This window comes from Oncorhynchus kisutch, linkage group LG23 (assembly GCF_002021735.2).
Source record: "Oncorhynchus kisutch isolate 150728-3 linkage group LG23, Okis_V2, whole genome shotgun sequence".
In the NCBI taxonomy this organism is placed as follows: domain Eukaryota; kingdom Metazoa; phylum Chordata; class Actinopteri; order Salmoniformes; family Salmonidae; genus Oncorhynchus; species Oncorhynchus kisutch.
In genome coordinates, this window is record NC_034196.2 from 45,224,006 (window position 1) to 45,244,928 (window position 20,923).

The 20,923-nt window shown below is 41.7% G+C and overlaps 1 protein-coding gene across 4 annotated transcripts in view; it reads right to left on the reverse strand.

The window, feature by feature from the left end:
- Positions 1-3,611: 3,611 nt before the first annotated feature.
- The window catches only part of LOC109884327 (ras-related protein Rab-27B-like), a 117,464-nt gene continuing 100,152 nt past the window's right edge, over positions 3,612-20,923 (reverse strand). For all 4 annotated transcript variants that reach the window (XM_031802671.1, XM_031802672.1, XM_031802673.1 and 1 more), the window contains exons 3-7: positions 19,108-19,177; positions 17,516-17,601; positions 13,998-14,101; positions 11,191-11,314; positions 3,612-7,907 (exon numbers count right to left, since the gene is read on the reverse strand). In XM_031802671.1, coding sequence (XP_031658531.1) covers positions 7,721-7,907; positions 11,191-11,314; positions 13,998-14,101; positions 17,516-17,601; positions 19,108-19,177 — 571 coding nt within the window. In that variant the 3' untranslated portion in view covers positions 3,612-7,720. The remainder of the gene's footprint in view (positions 7,908-11,190; positions 11,315-13,997; positions 14,102-17,515; positions 17,602-19,107; positions 19,178-20,923) is intronic.

Here is a 20,923-nt window from a genome sequence, read left to right on the forward strand (position 1 = left end):
TTGGCACTAGACATGGTTTGGCACTAGGCTTGGTTTGGCACTAGGCCTGGTTTGGCACTAGGCATGGTTTGACTGGTTGGCTAACAACAACAACAGCCTTTGATTATACATCTAAAATGCACACTAGATGCACACTCTGATGAAAATTAGCATGCAAATTAGCATGCATCACGAACATCACAGTGACGCAGTCCCCGCAGGCTGCTCTTCCTCAAACTGTACTGAGGTTCTCCATAGAAATGTCTATTTCTCTGGGTGTTCAGATTAAGCAGTAGCTACAGTAACTGGTAGAGACTACCAACTACACTAAAGACTGGCGAGGGTAGCATGCTTTACAGCACACACAATATGACTCAATTCAGGATGTGAAAAGATAACGGACACTGTTATTTGTCGTTTTAAGAAATACAGTATGGAAGTTGGCACCATTGATCACCAAAGAGGCTTCTTACTGGTAATAGTAAACACCAAATGTGTGTCACGCCCTGGTCTTAGTATTTTGTGTTTTCTTTCTTTATTTGGTCAGGCCAGGGTGTGACATGGGTTTATTTTGTGGTGTGTTTGTGTATTGGAGTTTTTCATAGGTTTTGGAATTGTGGCTTAGTGGGGGTGTTCTAGCAAAGTCTATGGTTGCCTGAGGCGGTTCTCAATCAGAGGCAGGTGATTCTCGTTGTCTCTGATTGGGAACCATATTTAGGCAGCCATATTCTTTGAGTGTTTTGTGGGTGATTGTTCCTGTCTCTGTGTTATTGTCACCAAATAGGCTGTATTGGTTTTCACGTTCCGTTTGTTGTTTTGTATTGTTCGTATTCATCTTTATTAAAGATGTATATTATTAACCATGCTGCATTTTGGTCCGACTCTCCTTCAACGGAAGGAAACCGTAACAGAATCACCCACCACACCAGGACCAAGCAGCGTGGTGACAGGCAGCGACAGCAACAGCAGCGAAAAGAGGAATGGACATGGGAGGACGTTATGGACAGCAAGAGTATAGAGTATACGACTTGGGAGGAAATAGACAGGTGGGCGGTCGACCCAGAGAGAGTGCCGGAGCCCGCCTGGGATTCGCTGGAGCAGTGCGAAGAGGGCTATAGGAGAATGGAGTCGAAGAGACAAGCACGGCGGCGCAGAAGGAAGCCCGAGAGTCAGCCCCAAAAATGTCTTGGGGGGGTGGGCTCAGGGAGAGTGAGGCAGAGTCAGGGTTCAAACCTGAGCCAACTCCCCCTGTTTATCGTGAGGAGCAGCGATCACAGGACTTCTGGACATGGGAGGAGATATTGGACGGAAAAGGACCCTGGACACAGCCTGGAGAATATCGCCGCCCCAAAGAAGAACTGGAGGCGGAGTAGCGGAAAGGCGCTCGTATGAAGAGGCAGCACGGCGACGCGGATGGAAGCCCGAGAGTCCGCCCCAAAAATTTATTGGGGGGGGGGGGGGGGGCGGGGGGGCTCAGAGAGAGTGTGGCAGAGTCAGGGTTCAGACCTGAGCCAACTCCCCCTGTTTATCGTGAGGAGCCAAGGAGGAGACCAGAACCGGAAGCTGGTGTTGGAGGTGAGTGAAGCAGAGACTGTGAAGGAGTTAATGGGGAAAGTGGAGGAGAGAGTTATGAGGGAGTTGCTAGGTTGGTGCTTTAGATACGATATTCGCCCGAGGGAGCGTGTTGGGGATTTGATGGCACCTGGGTCAGCGCTCCATACTCGTCTGAGGTGCGTGTTAGTCGGCTGGTGAAGAGTGTGCCAGCCTCACGCACTAGGCCTCCTGTGTACCTACCTAGCCTTGCACGTCCTGTGCCAGTCCTGCTCTCAGGCTCTCCAGTACACCTTCACGGTCCGGTCCATCCTGTGCCACCTTCACACACCAGTCCTCCGGTGGCAGCTCCCCGCACCAGGCTTCCTGTGCGTGTCCTCGGCCCAGTACCACCAGTGCCAGCACCACGTACCAGGCATTCAGTGCGCCTTTCTCCTCTCCAGCGCTGTCGGAGTCTCCCGCTTGTTTAGCACTGTCGGAGTCTCCCGCCTGTTTAGCGCTGCCAGAGCCTTCCTCCTCTCCAGCGCTGCCGGAGTCTCCCGCCTGTCTAGCGCTATCAGAGCCTTCCTCCTCTCCAGCGCTGCCGGAGTCTCCCGCCTGTTTAGCGCTGCCAGAGCCTTCCCCCTCTCCAGCGCTGCCGGAGTCTCCCGCCTGTTTAGCGCTGCCAGAGCCTTCCCCCTCTCCAGCGCTGCCGGAGACTCCCGCCTGTTCGGAGCAGCCAGAGCTGCCAGTCTGCATGGAGCAGCCAGAGCTGCCAGTCTGCATGGAGCAGCCAGAGCTGCCAGTCTGCATGGAGCAGCCGGAGCTGCCACTCTGCATGGAGCAGCCGGAGCTGCCAGTCTGCATGGATCTGCCAGTCAGCCAGGATCCACCAGTCAGCCAGAATCTTCCAGATCCGCCAGTCAGCCAGGATCCACCAGTCAGCCAGAATCTTCCAGATCCGCCAGTCAGCCAGGATCCGCCAGTCAGCCAGAATCTTCCAGATCCGCCAGTCAGCCAGGATCCGCCAGTCAGCCATGATCTTCCAGATCCGCCAGTCAGCCAGGATCCACCAGTCAGCCAGGACCTTCCAGATCCGCCAGCTAGCCAGGATCCGCCAGTCAGCCAGGATCTGCCAGAGCCTACTACCTGCCTGAGTTTCCTCTCAGTACTGGGCTTCCTCTCAGTACTGGGCTTTCTCTCAGTGCTGAGCTTCCCCTCAGTGCTGAGCTTCCCCTCAGTCCCGAGCTACCCCTCAGTCCCGAGCTACCCCTCAGTCCCGAGCTTCCCCTCAGTCCCGAGCTTCTACCTCAGTCCCGAGCTGCCCCTCAGTCCAGTGGGGTCCTTGGTGAGGGTTATTAGGCCAAGGTCGGCGGCGAGGGTCGCCAATCAAAGGACGCGTTACAGGGGGACTAAGACTTGGTTGGAGTGGGGTCCACGTCCCCTATGGGTTTTAGTGTGCGGCCGGGAGTCCGCACCTTGGGGGGGGGGGGTTCTGTCACGCCCTGGTCTTAGTATTTTGTGTTTTCTTTATTTATTTGGTGGTGTGTTTGTGTATTGGAGTTTTTCGTAGGTTTTGGGATTGTGGCTTAGTGGGGTGTTCTAGCAAAGTCTATGGTTGCCTGAGGCGGTTCTCAATCAGAGGCAGGTGATTCTCGTTGTCTCTGATTGGGAACCATATTTAGGCAGCCATATTCTTTGAGTGTTTTGTGGGTGATTGTTCCTGTCTCTGTGTTATTGTCACCAGATAGGCTGTATAGGTTTTCACGTTCCGTTTTGTTGTTTTGTATTGTTCGTGTTTTTTCGTGTATTAAACATGTATCGAATTAATAACCACGCTGCATTTTGGTCCGACTCTTTCGACGGAAGAAAACCGTAACAATGTGAGTGATCAAGGAGAGAAGATGAGAGTTACTCTGCAGAACTATTATACTATTATACTTGCCTCTGACATCACCTCCTCTATTTAAACTGTTAACAAAAAATAAATAATAATTATCCATGGTATCTCTTATAACCGGATAAAACTCCCAAAAAATCCATTGTAAAGAATACCATTTTCCTCACCAGTTAAACAACAACCAGTAGGCTACACCACATAATCTTTTTTTTAAAAGGCAAACATGTCCTACAATCAGGTTTATTAAACACTAATTCCACATCAGTTATATACAGAACAGATACTATGGACTTTTGTTTTGTCTTAAACACAATACTAGTTGTTAACACTGACTGCCTGTCTGTCTTGGTCCCTATGTACCATCATGTTATTATTGTGTTATAGAAAAGTTCAGGATGTTGCATTCAGGTGTAAGAAATGGTGGTGGTGGTGGGGGGGGGTGGTTGTTGAACACTTGTGTTGTCACTCGCCAGGCCGTGTGAAGTGGAGTAAGTCCTGTGAAAGCTGGTAGATGTGGCCATGCTACATTCCATAGCAACATCCTCACGGAACACAGAACTACATTCCATAGCAACATCCTCACGGAACACAGAACTACATTCCATAGCAACATCCTCACGGAACACAGAACTACATTCCATAGCAACATCCTCATGGAACACAGAACTACATCTTGCGTGCACTAGCCAACTACTGTAGCTAGATTTGATGTTAAAAGTCTGTCACACGAGATTAGTAGCTAGGAATGTCAAAAGGCCACAGACAGACAGACACCCCTGACCTGGTTAGATATTACTGCACTGTTGGAGCTAGGAACACAAGCATTTCGCTACACCCACAATAATATAGGCAAAATATGTGGACAGACCGACAGACAGACAGACCGACAGACAGACAGACAGACAGACAGACAGACTAACAGCAGTTATCATCAATGAGATGTTTACAGCTTGGCGATGTATTTTCCTGACAGTAATATTATATCAGTCTTGACTGAGTGATATTACAATATCATAAAGTTGATCATACCTTACTGTCTTTTATGCACATTTAGCTACACACTGCAGTTGTCAAAAAGTACTGTTAAAAGGGGGAGGGGGATCACATTTACTGTAAATTTAATGAGTGTGTTGAACCGTGATCTAACGGATTAGATTTACTGTAATAATAACAACAACAATCTGATCTAAAACAAAAAAAGTTAATAAACATACAACTCTAGAATAAGAAGATTACATTTAAAAATCATATATAAATAACTGGTCAAATGCTTTATGATGTTAATATTGGTACTGTATGGATGGGCCTTAGAAGCCAAGGCAGTAGATTAGATGTTAATATTGGTACTGTACGGATGGGCCTTAGAAGCCAAGGCAGTAGATTAGATGTTAATATTGGTACTGTATGGATGGGCCTTAGAAGCCAAGGCATTAGATTAGATGTTAATATTGGTACTGTATGGATGGGCCTTAGAAGCCAAGGCAGTAGATTAGATGTTAATATTGGTACTGTATGGATGGGCCTTAGAAGCCAAGGCAGTAGATTAGATGTTAATATTGGTACTGTATGGATGGGCCTTAGAAGCCAAGGCAGTAGATTAGATGTTAATATTGGTACTGTATGGATGGGCCTTAGAAGCCAAGGCAGTAGATTAGATGTTAATATTGGTACTGTATGGATGGGCCTTAGAAGCCAAGGCATTAGATTAGATGTTAATATTGGTACTGTATGGATGGGCCTTAGAAGCCAAGGCAGTAGATTAGATGTTAATATTGGTACTGTACGGATGGGCCTTAGAAGCCAAGGCAGTAGATTAGATGTTAATATTGGTACTGTATGGATGGGGCCTTAGAAGCCAAGGCAGTAGATTAGATGTTAATATTGGTACTGTATGGATGGGCCTTAGAAGCCAAGGCATTAGATTAGATGTTAATATTGGTACTGTACGGATGGGCCTTAGAAGCCAAGGCAGTAGATTAGATGTTAATATTGGTACTGTATGGATGGGCCTTAGAAGCCAAGGCATTAGATTAGATGTTAATATTGGTACTGTACGGATGGGCCTTAGAAGCCAAGGCATTAGATTAGATGTTAATATTGGTACTGTACGGATGGGCCTTAGAAGCCAAGGCAGTAGATTAGATGTTAATATTGGTACTGTATGGATGGGCCTTAGAAGCCAAGGCAGTAGATTAGATGTTAATATTGGTACTGTATGGATGGGCCTTAGAAGCCAAGGCATTAGATTAGATGTTAATATTGGTACTGTATGGATGGGCCTTAGAAGCCAAGGCAGTAGATTAGATGTTAATATTGGTACTGTATGGATGGGCCTTAGAAGCCAAGGCATTAGCTTAGATGTTAATATTGGTACTGTATGGATGGGCCTTAGAAGCCAAGGCATTAGATTAGATGTTAATATTGGTACTGTACGGATGGGCCTTAGAAGCCAAGGCATTAGATTAGATGTTAATATTGGTACTGTATGGATGGGCCTTAGAAGCCAAGGCATTAGATTAGATGTTAATATTGGTACTGTACGGATGGGCCTTAGAAGCCAAGGCAGTAGATTAGATGTTAATATTGGTACTGTACGGATGGGCCTTAGAAGCCAAGGCAGTAGATTAGATGTTAATATTGGTACTGTATGGATGGGCCTTAGAAGCCAAGGCAGTAGATTCGATGTTAATATTGGTACTGTACGGATGGGCCTTAGAAGCCAAGGCAGTAGATTCGATTTTAATATTGGTACTGTATGGATGGGGCCTTAGAAGCCAAGGCAGTAGATTAGATTGGACAAATACTTCTAAACAACATGAGGATATAAAGTCTTATAAAACATAGGCCTCCGGTAGGCCAGGCTTTCGTCCCAAATGGCAACCTATTCCCTATTTATACCACAGCATTGTTGAATACTCGTTTCTGATTGGCTAGAAGGGCATTCTAGAATGGCCATTAAAACCAAATATAGAAGACAGTTGGATGACTCTGGGACAGATATATATGGGATACCTGATCAGGATGCATTATAAAGCACTACACAAGCAGACTGTAGTTGCAGAATGATAAACCAACAAACCGATATTGGATACATTGTAAACGCAGGTCCAACAAGGAAAAACATAGCTAACTAGCTAGCTAGCTAGCATTCATTTATTTTTTTCTTTCGTAGAGACCTCTGATGAACCTAACGTGGTGAGTGATGGGATGAACATACAAGTGGAGCTATGCTGTCAAACCCGCCCACTTTTCTATTTTTAAAGGCTGTTTTCAGCAACTGATATTGTTAAATTCGACTGGTCATATTGGCATGTTTGCTAGCAACAAACTGTTTAGCTACGTTCAAGCCTAGTGTTTCATGTGTTCGATAATGGCGGCAGCTAGCCTAAAAGTTAACCGAAAGGTCGCTGGTTCGAATCCCCGAGCGGACTAGGTGAACAATGTGCCCTTGAGCAAGAGTGTCTGCCACATGACTCAAAATTTATATACGCAATGCGCTCTCCTCATAATTAACAGTGTCCTGACGCGAACGCAAACTATTCAATGCCAAAATCGCTCATCATCATCATCATCATCAGCTCATTGTTATGGATGTATCCACATGAATTGTCTCTAGAAAACAGCTCACGCAAACGTAGCTACTTTGCCGTTATTCTGGCTGCAGAGGTTGACGTGATTATGTTAAGAATAGTTCACTAGCTAGCAAGCAAGTCAGCATGGCAACCGAATAAAAACGTCCATAGAACAGAAAGAATGAGCAACGGAGTCGCATCTCTGGCAACGGACTAACAAATCAGGTTTCCTGGGAGGATGGAAAAAGTATTCATTTAACTTTTAATCAATTCAAAACATATCTAGGAAAACATTTCCACCAGAAAATGTGTGCTTTAGTATTGTTTTCTTTGGCAACTGTGGTATAAGCGGGATAAACGCCTCCGTTCTGTACATTACCTAGGAGATAATGAACTCAGCTCGTCCCGCTGTCTTGTCCATTATGTCCAAGGCAATGTACATAGTGCACACCTTATAGGCTCTGGTCAAATGTAATGCCCTATGTAAGGGAACAGGGTGACACTTGGGACACAATACAACACAACACAGGACAGGCAGGAGAGACACATAGCCAGGCCCAGCACAGTACACACAGGCCATGCAAGGCCAGAACCACAGCCCCATTGCAGTGTGGCTGACTGAGCTGCCCCCTCACACATCATGCTGTGGCCACGCTGCTGCCCTTCTGCGTCTGGCCACCAGAGGGCGCACTAGAGGACCAACCAGAGTAGGGAGAAGGGGACGTGGAAGAGGCCAAGTCTAACATGCACACTTCTTCTGGTCAGGCGCAGCGTCCTCCAGCTTGGTGGCTCCTCCCCCGTTGGCAGGATCGGCGGTGGGCTTGTCGACACACTGCTCCATCCTCTTCATGACCAGGTCTAGCAGAGTGATGACCGCCTTGTCCACCTCAGACCCCGTCGCTGCCGACGTCTCAAAGTACGGGATCCTACAGGGGACATACAGAACCCACATCAGACAGGACATACAGAACCACATCAGACAGGACACACAGAACCCAGATCAGACAGGACACATACAGAACCCACATCAGACAGTACATACAGAACCCAGATCAGACAGGACACATACAGAACCCACATCAGACAGGACATACAGAACCCACATCAGACAGGACACATACAGAACCCACATCAGACAGGACACATACAGAACCCACATCAGACAGGACACATACAGAACCCAGATCAGACAGGACATACAGAACCCAGATCAGACAGGACATACAGAACCCAGATAAGACAGGACACATACAGAACCCAGATCAGACAGGACATACAGAACCCAGATAAGACAGGACACATACAGAACCCACATCAGACAGGACATACAGGACCTACATCAGACAGGACATACAGAACCCACATCAGACAGGACATACAGAACCCAGATCAGACAGGACATACAGAACCCAGATCAGACAGGACACATACAGAACCCACATCAGACAGGACCACACCAACACCCACATCAGACAGGACCACACCAACACCCACATCAGATAGGACCACACCAACAACCACATCAGACAGGACATACAGAACCCAGATCAGACAGGACACATACAGAACTCAGATCAGACAGGACATACAGAACCCAGATCAGACAGGACATACAGAACCCACATCAGACAGGACATACAGAACCCACATCAGACAGGACACATACAGAACACACATCAGACAGGACACATACAGAACCCACATCAGACAGGACATACAGAACCTAGATCAGACAGGACATACAGAACCCAGATCAGACAGGACATACAGAACCCAGATCAGACAGGACATACAGAACCCAGATCAGACAGGACATACAGAACCCAGATCAGACAGGACATACAGAACCTACATCAGACAGGACATACAGAACCCAGATCAGACAGGACAAACAGAACCCAGATCAGACAGGACATACAGAACCCACATCAGACAGGACATACAGAACCCAGATCAGACAGGAGACATACAGAACCCACATCAGACAGGGGACATACAGAACCCACATCAGACAGGGGACATACAGAACCCAGATCAGACAGGACACACAGAACCCAGATCAGACAGGACACATACAGAACCCACATCAGACAGGACACATACAGAACCCACATCAGACAGGACATACAGAACCCACATCAGACAGGACATACAGAACCCACATCAGACAGGACCACACCAACACCCACATCAGACAGGACATACAGAACCCAGATCAGACAGGACACATACAGAACACATATCAGACAGGACACATACAGAACCCACATCAGACAGGACATACAGAACCCACATCAGACAGGACATACAGAACCTAGATCAGACAGGACATACAGAACCCAGATCAGACAGGACATACAGAACCCAGATCAGACAGGACATACAGAACCCACATCAGACAGGACACATACAGAACACACATCAGACAGGGGACATACAGAACCCAGATCAGACAGGACATACAGAACCCAGATTAGACAGGACCACACCAACACCACATCAGACAGGACATACAGAACCCACATCAGACAGGACACATACAGAACCCAGATCACATAGGTCACATAGAGAACCCAGATCAGACATGACATACAAAACCCAGATCATACAGAACCCAGATCAGATAGGACACCCAGATCACAGCAGACAAAGAGAAACCAGATCAGACAGAACCCAGATGAGACGGGGGACAAACAGAACCCAGAACACACTACAGAGACAACACATTATACTGGTACACCTGGGTACCCTACAGAGACAACACATTACATTACACTGGTACACCTGGGTACCCTACAGAGACAACACATTACATTACACTGGTACACCTGGGTACCCTACAGAGACAACACATTACACTAGTACACCTGGGTACCCTACAGAGACAACACATTACATTACACTGGTACACCTGGGTACCCTACAGAGACAACACATTACACTGGTACACATGGAATACCCTACAGAGACAACACATTACACTAGTACACCTGGGTACCCTACAGAGACAACACATTACATTACACTGGTACACCTGGGGACCCTACAGAGACAACACATTACACTGGTACACCTGGGTACCCTACAGAGACAACACATTATACTGGTACACCTGGATACCCTACAGAGACAACACATTCCATTACACTAGTACACCTGGGTACCCTACAGAGACAACACATTCCATTACACTGTTACACCTGAGTACCCTACAGAGACAACACATTACATTACACTGGTACACCTGGGTACCCTACAGAGACAACACATTACACTGGTACACCTGGGTAACCTACAGAGACAACACATTATACTGGTACACCTGGGTACCCTACAGAGACAACACATTACATTACACTGGTACACCTGGGTACCCTACAGAGACAACACATTACACTAGTACACCTGGGTACCCTACAGAGACAACACATTACATTACACTGGTACACCTGGGTACCCTACAGAGACAACACATTACACTGGTACACATGGAATACCCTACAGAGACAACACATTACACTAGTACACCTGGGTACCCTACAGAGACAACACATTCCATTACACTGGTACACCTGGGTACCCTACAGAGACAACACATTCCATTACACTGGTACACCTGGGTACCCTACAGAGACAACACATTCCATTACACTGGTACACCTGGGTACCGTACAGAGACAACACATTACACTAGTACACCTGGGTACCCTACAGAGACAACACATTCCATTACACTGGTACACCTGGGTACCCTACAGAGACAACACATTATACTGGTACACCTGGGTACCCTACAGAGACAACACATTACACTGGTACACCTGGGTACCCTACAGAGACAACACATTATACTGGTACACCTCGGTACACAGACACAGAGAGCTGTGAATGACAAGCCCAGCACTCATAAAGGACAGAGGAGACTTCCTCAGTGGAAGTATTAATCTCTGACTGTAGTGGAGAGTGAGAGCGTGTCATCAGTGGCACTATAACTGCAGCCTCAGCAACAGTAAAAAGCCACATTTGCCTTGACTACTTTACGTTAGGCCATCGGTCGTCGATCTTCTGAGGCAAGTACAGTTGAAGTCGGAACTGTATAACCTAATAGTCATTAGGTCTGACGGTGGTTTCTGGCTCTCTCTTTTCCGTGTGTGTGTGTGTGTGTGTGTGTGTGTGTGTGTGTGTGTCTGTGTGTGCGCATATACTCACCCGTACTTGTCGGCTAGTTCCTTAGCGTGCTTCTCCTGCACCTCTCTCTGGTCCGCCAGGTCTGCCTTGTTGCCCACCAACACAATGTCTGGGTTCTCACAGTACGCATTGGCCTGCAGCTGGCCTGAGGACAACATAGAACAGTTAGCATTGGCCTGCAGCTAGCCTGAGGGCAACAGTTAGCATTGGCCTGCAGCTAGCCTGAGGACAACAGTTAGCATTGGCCTGCAGCTAGCCTGAGGACAACAGTACGCATTGGCCTGCAGCTGGCCTGAGGACAACATAGAACAGTTAGCATTGGCCTGCAGCTGGCCTGAGGACAACATGGAACAGCTAGCCTGGGGACAACAGTTAGCATTGGCCTGCAGCTGGCCTGAGGACAACATAGAACAGTTAGCATTGGCCTGCAGCTGGCCTGAGGACAACATAGAACAGTTAGCATTGGCCTGCAGCTAGCCTGAGGGCAACAGTTAGCATTGGCCTGCAGCTGGTCTGAGGACAACATAGAACAGTTAGCATTGGCCTGCAGCTAGCCTGGGGACAACAGTTAGCATTGGCCTGCAGCTGGCCTGAGGACAACATGGAACAGCTAGCCTGGGGACAACAGTTAGCATTGGCCTGCAGCTGGCCTGAGGACAACATAGAACAGTTAGCATTGGCCTGCAGCTAGCCTGGGGACAACAGTTAGCATTGGCCTGCAGCTGGCCTGAGGACAACATGGAACAGTTAGCATTGGCCTGCAGCTGGCCTGAGGACAACATAGAACAGTTAGCATTGGCCTGCAGCTAGCCAAGGGGACAACAGTTAGCATTGGCCTGCAGCTGGCCTGAGGACAACATGGAACAGTTAGCATTGGCCTGCAGCTGGCCTGAGGACAACATAGAACAGTTAGCATTGGCCTGCAGCTAGCCTGAGGGCAACAGTTAGCATTGGCCTGCAGCTGGCCTGAGGACAACATAGAACAGTTAGCATTGGCCTGCAGCTAGCCTGGGGACAACAGTTAGCATTGGCCTGCAGCTGGCCTGAGGACAACATAGAACAGTTAGCATTGGCCTGCAGCTGGCCTGAGGACAACATGGACCAGCCAGCCTGGGGACAACAATTAGCATTGGCCTGCAGCTGGCCTGAGGACAACATAGAACAGCTAGCATTGGCCTGCAGCTAGCCTGGGGACAACAGTTAGTATTGGCCTGCAGCTGGCCTGGGGACAACAGTTAGCATTGGCCTGCAGCTAGCCTGGGGACAACAGTTAGCATTGGCCTGCAGCTAGCCTGGGGACAACAGTTAGCATTGGCCTGCAGCTGGCCTGGGGACAACAGTTAGCATTGGCCTGCAGCTGGCCTGGGGACAACAGTTAGCATTGGCCTGCAGCTGGCCTGGGGACAACAGTTAGCATTGGCCTGCAGCTGGCCTGGGGACAACAGTTAGCATTGGCCTGCAGCTAGCCTGGGGACAACAGTTAGCATTGGCCTGCAGCTAGCCTGGGGACAACAGTTAGCATTGGCCTGCAGCTGGCCTGGGGACAACAGTTAGCATTGGCCTGCAGCTGGTCTGGGGACAACAGTTAGCATTGGCCTGCAGCTAGCCTGGGTACAACAGTTAGCATTGGCCTGCAGCTAGCCTGGGGACAACAGTTAGCATTGGCCTGCAGCTAGCCTGGGGACAACAGTTAGCATTGGCCTGCAGCTGGCCTGGGGACAACAGTTAGCATTGGCCTGCAGCTGGCCTGGGGACAACAGTTAGCATTGGCCTGCAGCTGGCCTGGGGACAACAGTTAGCATTGGCCTGCAGCTGGCCTGGGGACAACAGTTAGCATTGGCCTGCAGCTGGTCTGGGGACAACAGTTAGCATTGGCCTGCAGCTAGCCTGGGGACAACAGTTAGCATTGGCCTGCAGCTAGCCTGGGGACAACAGTTAGCATTGGCCTGCAGCTGGCCTGGGGACAACAGTTAGCATTGGCCTGCAGCTAGCCTGGGGACAACAGTTAGCATTGGCCTGCAGCTGGCCTGGGGACAACAGTTAACATTAACAAAAAACACCACCTTTTATATTCTGTCTCTCTTTTGGGACAGCGCTGTGTGTCCTCATATCATCATTACATGTCAAGTGCTGTATGTCCTCACACTCAATCTGTAGTTTACTAGCCACCTTCTCTACATCCTGTGCTGAATCTAAAGCCAGCATGATTAGAATACCAAGATACCACCGTTTAGTAGTACTGCTCCCTGATGAAAGTAGCTTTCTGGCAGAAACGTTGGATAATTAATCAAAGTATTGCAGCATAGTAAGAGAATGTGAAGCTAACTTATTTTGTCCTGGGGGGTCTGGACTTCCGCTAATTAAGGTGTGTATGTTTCCTTCTCCAGAAAACAGTTTACTACTAACCTTTGCCTTCTTCCTGGATCAAAAGGTCTGAATGACTACAGTATTGATTTATATTAATCCCCTGAGGACCTGCCTGCTCTTCAAATACCTCCTTATAATGAAACCGTCTTCTTTTCAAATGCCAGGCCGTCATTATCAATAAGAATTAGTTGTTAATTGACTGGTTAAATCATTAACGTAACGGAGGAAAACTGAATTCTATTCAATTCAATAAGTGAATTGACTGAATCCCCAACCCTGGCCACGTTCTGCTCCCTCAGGACTGTGTGTGTGTGTGTGTGTTGTGTGTGGTATGTGTAGGTGTGTGTGTGTGTGTGTGTGTGTGTAGGTGTGTGTGTATATGTGTGGTGTGTGTGTATATGTGTGTGCGTGTGTGCGTGTGTGTTTGTGTGTGTTTACTGACTACATAGACCATTACGTACTCATCCAGTTGCGGACGTTGAGAAAGCTCTGTTGGCTGGTGAGGTCAAACATGAGCAGGAAGCCCATGGCATCTCTGAAGAAGGCTGTGGTTAGACTCCGGAACCTGTGAGGGCATGGAGGTTAGTAACAGCAGGATTGTGTTTGTTCCATTCCTACATGGGCCACCTGTACTGAATATATCTGCCAATGGAGACAGTTCTTTAGTTAAGTCGCTTTTTGGATAAAAGGATTTGCCAAATGACAATTTTTTTGCTGTTGCAAGATTGCCAGTTGTTTGTCTACGATTCCATGCTAAGCGGAGCTAAAATGAGAAGGGTACATAGTAACGTAGGTACAGTACCTCTATCAATTCCCTTTTTTTGATAACGCATTAGAAACGTTAGCGTAGCCTGTTAGAAACGTTAGCGTAGCCCGTTAGAAACGTTAGCGTAGCCCGTTAGAAACGTTAGCGTAGCCCGTTAGAAACGTTAGCGTAGCCCATTAGAAACGTTAGCGTAGCCCATTAGAAATGTTATTGTAACCCATTAGAAACGTTATTGTAACCCATTAGAAATGTTATTGTAAACCATTAGAAACGTTATTGTAAACGTTATTGTAAACGTTATTGTAACCCATTAGAAACGTTATTGTAACCCATTAGAAACGTTATTGTAAACGTTATTGTAACCTACTAGAAACGTTATTGTAACCCATTAGAAACGTTATTGTAACCATTAGAAACATTATTGTAACCATTAGAAACATTATTGTAACCATTAGAAACGTTATTGTAACCCATTAGAAACGTTATTGTAAACGTTATTGTAACCCATTAGAAACGTTATTGTAACCCATTAGAAACATTATTGTAAACGTTATTGTAACCCATTAGAAACATTATTGTAACCCATTAGAAACGTTATTGTAACCATTAGAAACATTATTGTAACCCATTAGAAACGTTATTGTAACCATTAGAAACATTATTGTAACCCATTAGAAACGTTATTGTAACCCATTAGAAATGTTATTGTAACCCATTAGAAACATTATTGTAAACGTTATTGTAACCCATTAGAAACATTATTGTAACCCATTAGAAACATTATTGTAACCGTTATTGTAACCCATTAGAAACGTTATTGTAACCCATTAGAAACATTATTGTAAACGTTATTGTAACCCATTAGAAACGTTATTGTAACCCATTAGAAACATTATTGTAAACGTTATTGTAACCCATTAGAAACATTATTGTAAACGTTATTGTACCCATTAGAAACATTATGGTAAACGTTATTGTAACCCATTACAAACATTATTGTAAACGTTATTGTAACCCATTAGAAACATTATTGTAAACGTTATTGTAACCCATTAGAAACATTATTGTAACCCATTAGAAACGTTATTGTAACCATTAGAAACGTTATTGTAACCATTAGAAACGTTATTGTAACCCATTAGAAACGTTATTGTAACCATTAGAAACGTTATTGTAACCATTAGAAACGTTATTGTAACCCATTAGAAACGTTATTGTAACCATTAGAAACGTTATTGTAACCCATTAGAAACATTATTGTAACCCATTAGAAACATTATTGTAAACGTTATTGTAACCCATTAGAAACATTATTGTAACCCATTAGAAACGTTATTGTAACCCATTAGAAACATTATTGTAACCCATTAGAAACGTTATTGTAACCCATTAGAAACGTTATTGTAACCCATTAGAAACATTATTGTAACCCATTAGAAACATTATTGTAACCCATTAGAAACATTATTGTAACCGTTATTGTAACCCATTAGAAACATTATTGTAACCCATTAGAAACATGATTGTAACCCATTAGAAACATTATTGTAACCCATTAGAAACATTATTGTAAACGTTATTGTAACCCATTAGAAACTTTATTGTAAACGTTATTGTAACCCATTAGAAACTTTATTGTAACCCATTAGAAACGTTATTGTAACCCATTAGAAACATTATTGTAACCCATTAGAAACGTTATTGTAACCCATTAGAAACATTATTGTAACCCATTAGAAACATTGTAAACGTTATTGTAACCCATTAGAAACATTATTGTAAACGTTATTGTAACCCATTAGAAACATTATTGTAAACGTTATTGTAACCCATTAGAAACATTATTGTAACCCATTAGAAACATTGTAAACGTTATTGTAACCCATTAGAAACATTATTGTAAACGTTATTGTAACCCATTAGAAACATTATTGTAAACGTTATTGTAACCCATTAGAAACATTATTGTAAACGTTAGCGTAGCCCATTAGAAACGTTATTGTAACCATTAGAAACGTTATTGTAACCCATTAGAAACGTTATTGTAACCCATTAGAAACGTTATTGTAACCCATTAGAAACATTATTGTAACCCATTAGAAACGTTATTGTAACCCATTAGAAATGTTATTGTAACCCATTAGAAATGTTATTGTAACCCATTAGAAACATTATTGTAACCCATTAGAAACATTATTGTAAACGTTATTGTAACCCATTAGAAACGTTATTGTAACCCATTAGAAACATTATTGTAACCCATTAGAAACGTTATTGTAAACGTTATTGTAACCCATTAGAAACATTATTGTAAACGTTATTGTAACCCATTAGAAACATTATTGTAAACGTTATTGTAACCCATTAGAAACATTATGGTAAACGTTATTGTAACCCATTAGAAACATTATTGTAAACGTTATTGTAACCCATTAGAAACATTATTGTAAATGTTATTGTAACCCATTAGAAACGTTATTGTAACCATTAGAAACGTTATTGTAACCCATTAGAAACATTATTGTAACCCATTAGAAATGTTATTGTAACCCATTAGAAACGTTGTTGTAACCATTAGAAACGTTATTGTAACCCATTAGAAACGTTATTGTAACCATTAGAAACGTTATTGTAACCCATTAGAAACGTTGTTGTAACCATTAGAAACGTTATTGTAACCCATTAGAAACGTGATTGTAACCCATTAGAAACGTTATTGTAACCCATTAGAAACGTTATTGTAAACGTTATTGTAAACCATTAGAAACGTTATTGTAAACGTTATTGTAACCCATTAGAAACTTTATTGTAAATGTTATTGTAACCCATTAGAAACGTTATTGTAACCCATTAGAAACGTTATTGTAAACGTTATTGTAACCCATTAGAAACATTATTGTAAACGTTATTGTAACCCATTAGAAACGTTATTGTAACCCATTAGAAACATTGTAAACATTATTGTAACCCATTAGAAACGTTATTGTAAACGTTATTGTAAACGTGATTGTAACCCATTAGAAACGTTATTGTAAACGTTATTGTAACCCATTAGAAACGTTATTGTAAACGTTATTGTAAACATTATTGTAACCCATTAGAAACGTTATTGTAACCATTAGAAACGTTATTGTAACCATTAGAAACGTTATTGTAACCATTAGAAACGTTATTGTAACCATTAGAAACATTATTGTAATGCCGTTCCAGTACCTCTCCTGTCCAGCCGTATCCCAGAGCTGGAGGTGAACTTTAAAAGTCTTCCCTGTGGTTCCATTGGGGCTCGACGCTGTGTACACCTGAAAAACACACACACACACACACACACTTAAGACAGTTGCCTGATCTACTCGTCATCTATCCAGGGCAGGCGTCTGTCTTCAAGACAAACCCTGTTTTGAAGGTGGTGTTTCCAAAAGAGAATTAAACTGTTATCTTGGGAAAGGAACATTTATTTTTTGGCTGCAGAATCCAAAGAAAATACTAGAACAATTGAACAGATAGAAACTAGGGTAAAACTGTATTAAAATTAATTGAAATAGGAGATTCAGAGAAACCGAACGGTGTCTGTATGGGAGAACTGTGAGGGAGGGAAAAATCACAAGACGGCATATTGACTAACAGTCATGCTTTTCTGTACATTGTACATATATGTATTCTGCATTCATGGACATTACAAGGGGATATTAGCATTTTCTCCCTCTGTCTAGCTGTTAGCCTACTGTCATGTATTCCTGGATGACAAATGCTAATGCTAGCCAGTAACCATCCAATGCCATGGTGAACCATCTGTCTGAGGAAGGCCTCAGGCTCAGAGGACCATCACTAAAAACTGCAGACAGTGATCATAATCCACGTTGTTCCTGCGTCACAGCATCGGACACCTCCTTCACCTGATGGGATGGTTGACAGATCTCATGTCTGTGTGAAACACACCAAAACAGGGTCAGATCTACGTAGGAAAAGGTTTTGGTTGAAAAAGGTATTTATAAACACAAGAGCCCCTTGCTCTACTGTCTCCTAGCCCTTTAAGAGATGTAAGCTTTCTTGTTTTCACTCACATTTCCAGCATCTTACATCTCTTTAATGGTCCTACTGTCATAGATCATAGTTTAGATTCACAGTGATAAGTGTTGACTGTCTTTGACAGGAGAGATTGTACTTCATTCTGGGCACTGGAGTCACAAAGGACTATAGTCACATGGCTTAACAGCGGCTAAGGTTCATCCTCTCTTTAATTTAAACTTCACAGCTCTCCTTCCCCTCTTCTCAGAGGTTCATCCTCTCTTTAATTTAAACTTCACAGCTGTCCTTCCCCTCTTCTCAGAGGTTCATCCTCTCTTTAATTTAAACTTCACAGCTCTCCTTCCCCTCTTCTCAGAGGTTCATCCTCTCTTTAATTTAAACTTGACTAGCTCTCCTTCCCCTCCTCTTCCCTGGCCATCTCTGAACAGCACCGGTAAGGCAACTTGACAAGAATTAAGATAACAGAGAGATGGTCTTAGGAGGAGGAGCAATGGTAATAATTTCACTGGCTGCGTACTGATTCTCCACCCTCTCCAATCTCCATATCATGGATTTAACAATGGTGGAACGTCCCTACAGCCAAGGCTTATTCAATACACTGCTTTTAAAAATGCATGACGGGAGTGTGCAAGTGCTCACTTTGAGACGGGTGTGGAGAATGGGGACGCAGACAGTCTCAGTGAGTCTGAAGAAGACTATGGTTGATGAAGGACCTTTCCATCAGGACGATTCTCATAAACATCGGGTTCGCATGCGCGTGTGTGTATGTGTGTACTCACCACTCTCTTTTCCCTGAAGTCTATTCCCACCGTGGTGATGAACTTGGGGTTGAACTTGTTGTCTGTGTACCTGAAGAGGAAAGTATTATCATTAATAACAATAATAAATATAATAATAATAAATATTATAAATATAATAATAATAAATATTATAAATATAATAATAATAAATATAATAATTATAAATATAATATAAATATAATATAAATATAATAATAATAAATATTATAAATATAATATAAATATAATAATAATAAATATAATAATAATAAATATTATAAATATAATATACATATAATAATAATAAATATTATAAATATAATCATCATAAATATAATAATAATAATAATAACAATAATAATAATAATAATAAATATAATAAATGTAATAATAATAAATATAATAATAATATTAGAAATATAATATAAATATTATAATAATAATAAATATGATAAATATAATCATCATAAATATTATAATAATACTAAATACAATAATAATAAATATAATAATAATAATATTATAAATACAATAATAATAAATACAATAATAATCATAATAATAATATATATTACAAATATAATAATCATAAATATAATAATTATAAATATTATAAATATTATAATGATAATAATAATAATAATAATAATAAATATTATAATAATAAATAAAATAATAAATGTTATAAATATTATAATAATAATAAATATTATAAATATTATGATAATAATAATAATAATAATAATAATAATAATAATAAATATTATAAATATAATAATAATAATAAATACAATAATAATAAATATGATACATATAATAATAATAATAAATACAATAATTATAAATATTATGAATATAATAATAATAATAAATATTATAAATATTATAATGATAATAATAATAATAATAATAAATACAATAATAATAAATATGATAAATATAATAATAATAATAAATACAATAATTATAAATATTATAAATATAATAATAATAAATAAAATAATAATAAATATTATAAATATTATAATAATAATACATATTATAAATATTATAATGATAATAATAATAATAATAATAAATATTATAAATATAATAATAATAATAAATACAATAATAATAAATATGATAAATATAATAATAATAATAAATACAATAATTATAAATATTATGAATATAATAATAATAAAAAATATTATAAATATTATTATAATAATAATAATAATAATAATAAATAATAATAAATATTATAAATATAATAAATATAATAATAATAAATACAATAATAATAAATATAATAATCATAATAGTAATAAATATTACAAATACAATAATAATAAATATAATAATCATAATAATAATAAATATTACAAATACAATAATAATAAATATAATAATCATAATAAAAATAAATATTAGAAATATAATAATCATAAATACAGTGCCTTGCGAAAGTATTCGGCCCCCTTGAACTTTGCGACCTTTTGCCACATTTCAGGCTTCAAACATAAAGATATAAAACTGTATTTTTTTGTGAAGGGTCAACAACAAGTGGGACACAATCATGAAATGGAATGGCATTTATTGGATATTTCAAACTTTTTTAACAAATCAAAAACTGAAAAATTGGGCGTGCAAAATTATTCAGCCCCTTTACTTTCAGTGCAGCAAACTCTCTCCAGAAGTTCAGTGAGGATCTCTGAATGATCCAATGTTGACCTAAATGACTAATGATGATAAATTACAATCCACCTGTGTGTAATCAAGTCTCCTTATAAATGCACCTGCACTGTGATAGTCTCAGAGGTCCGTTAAAAGC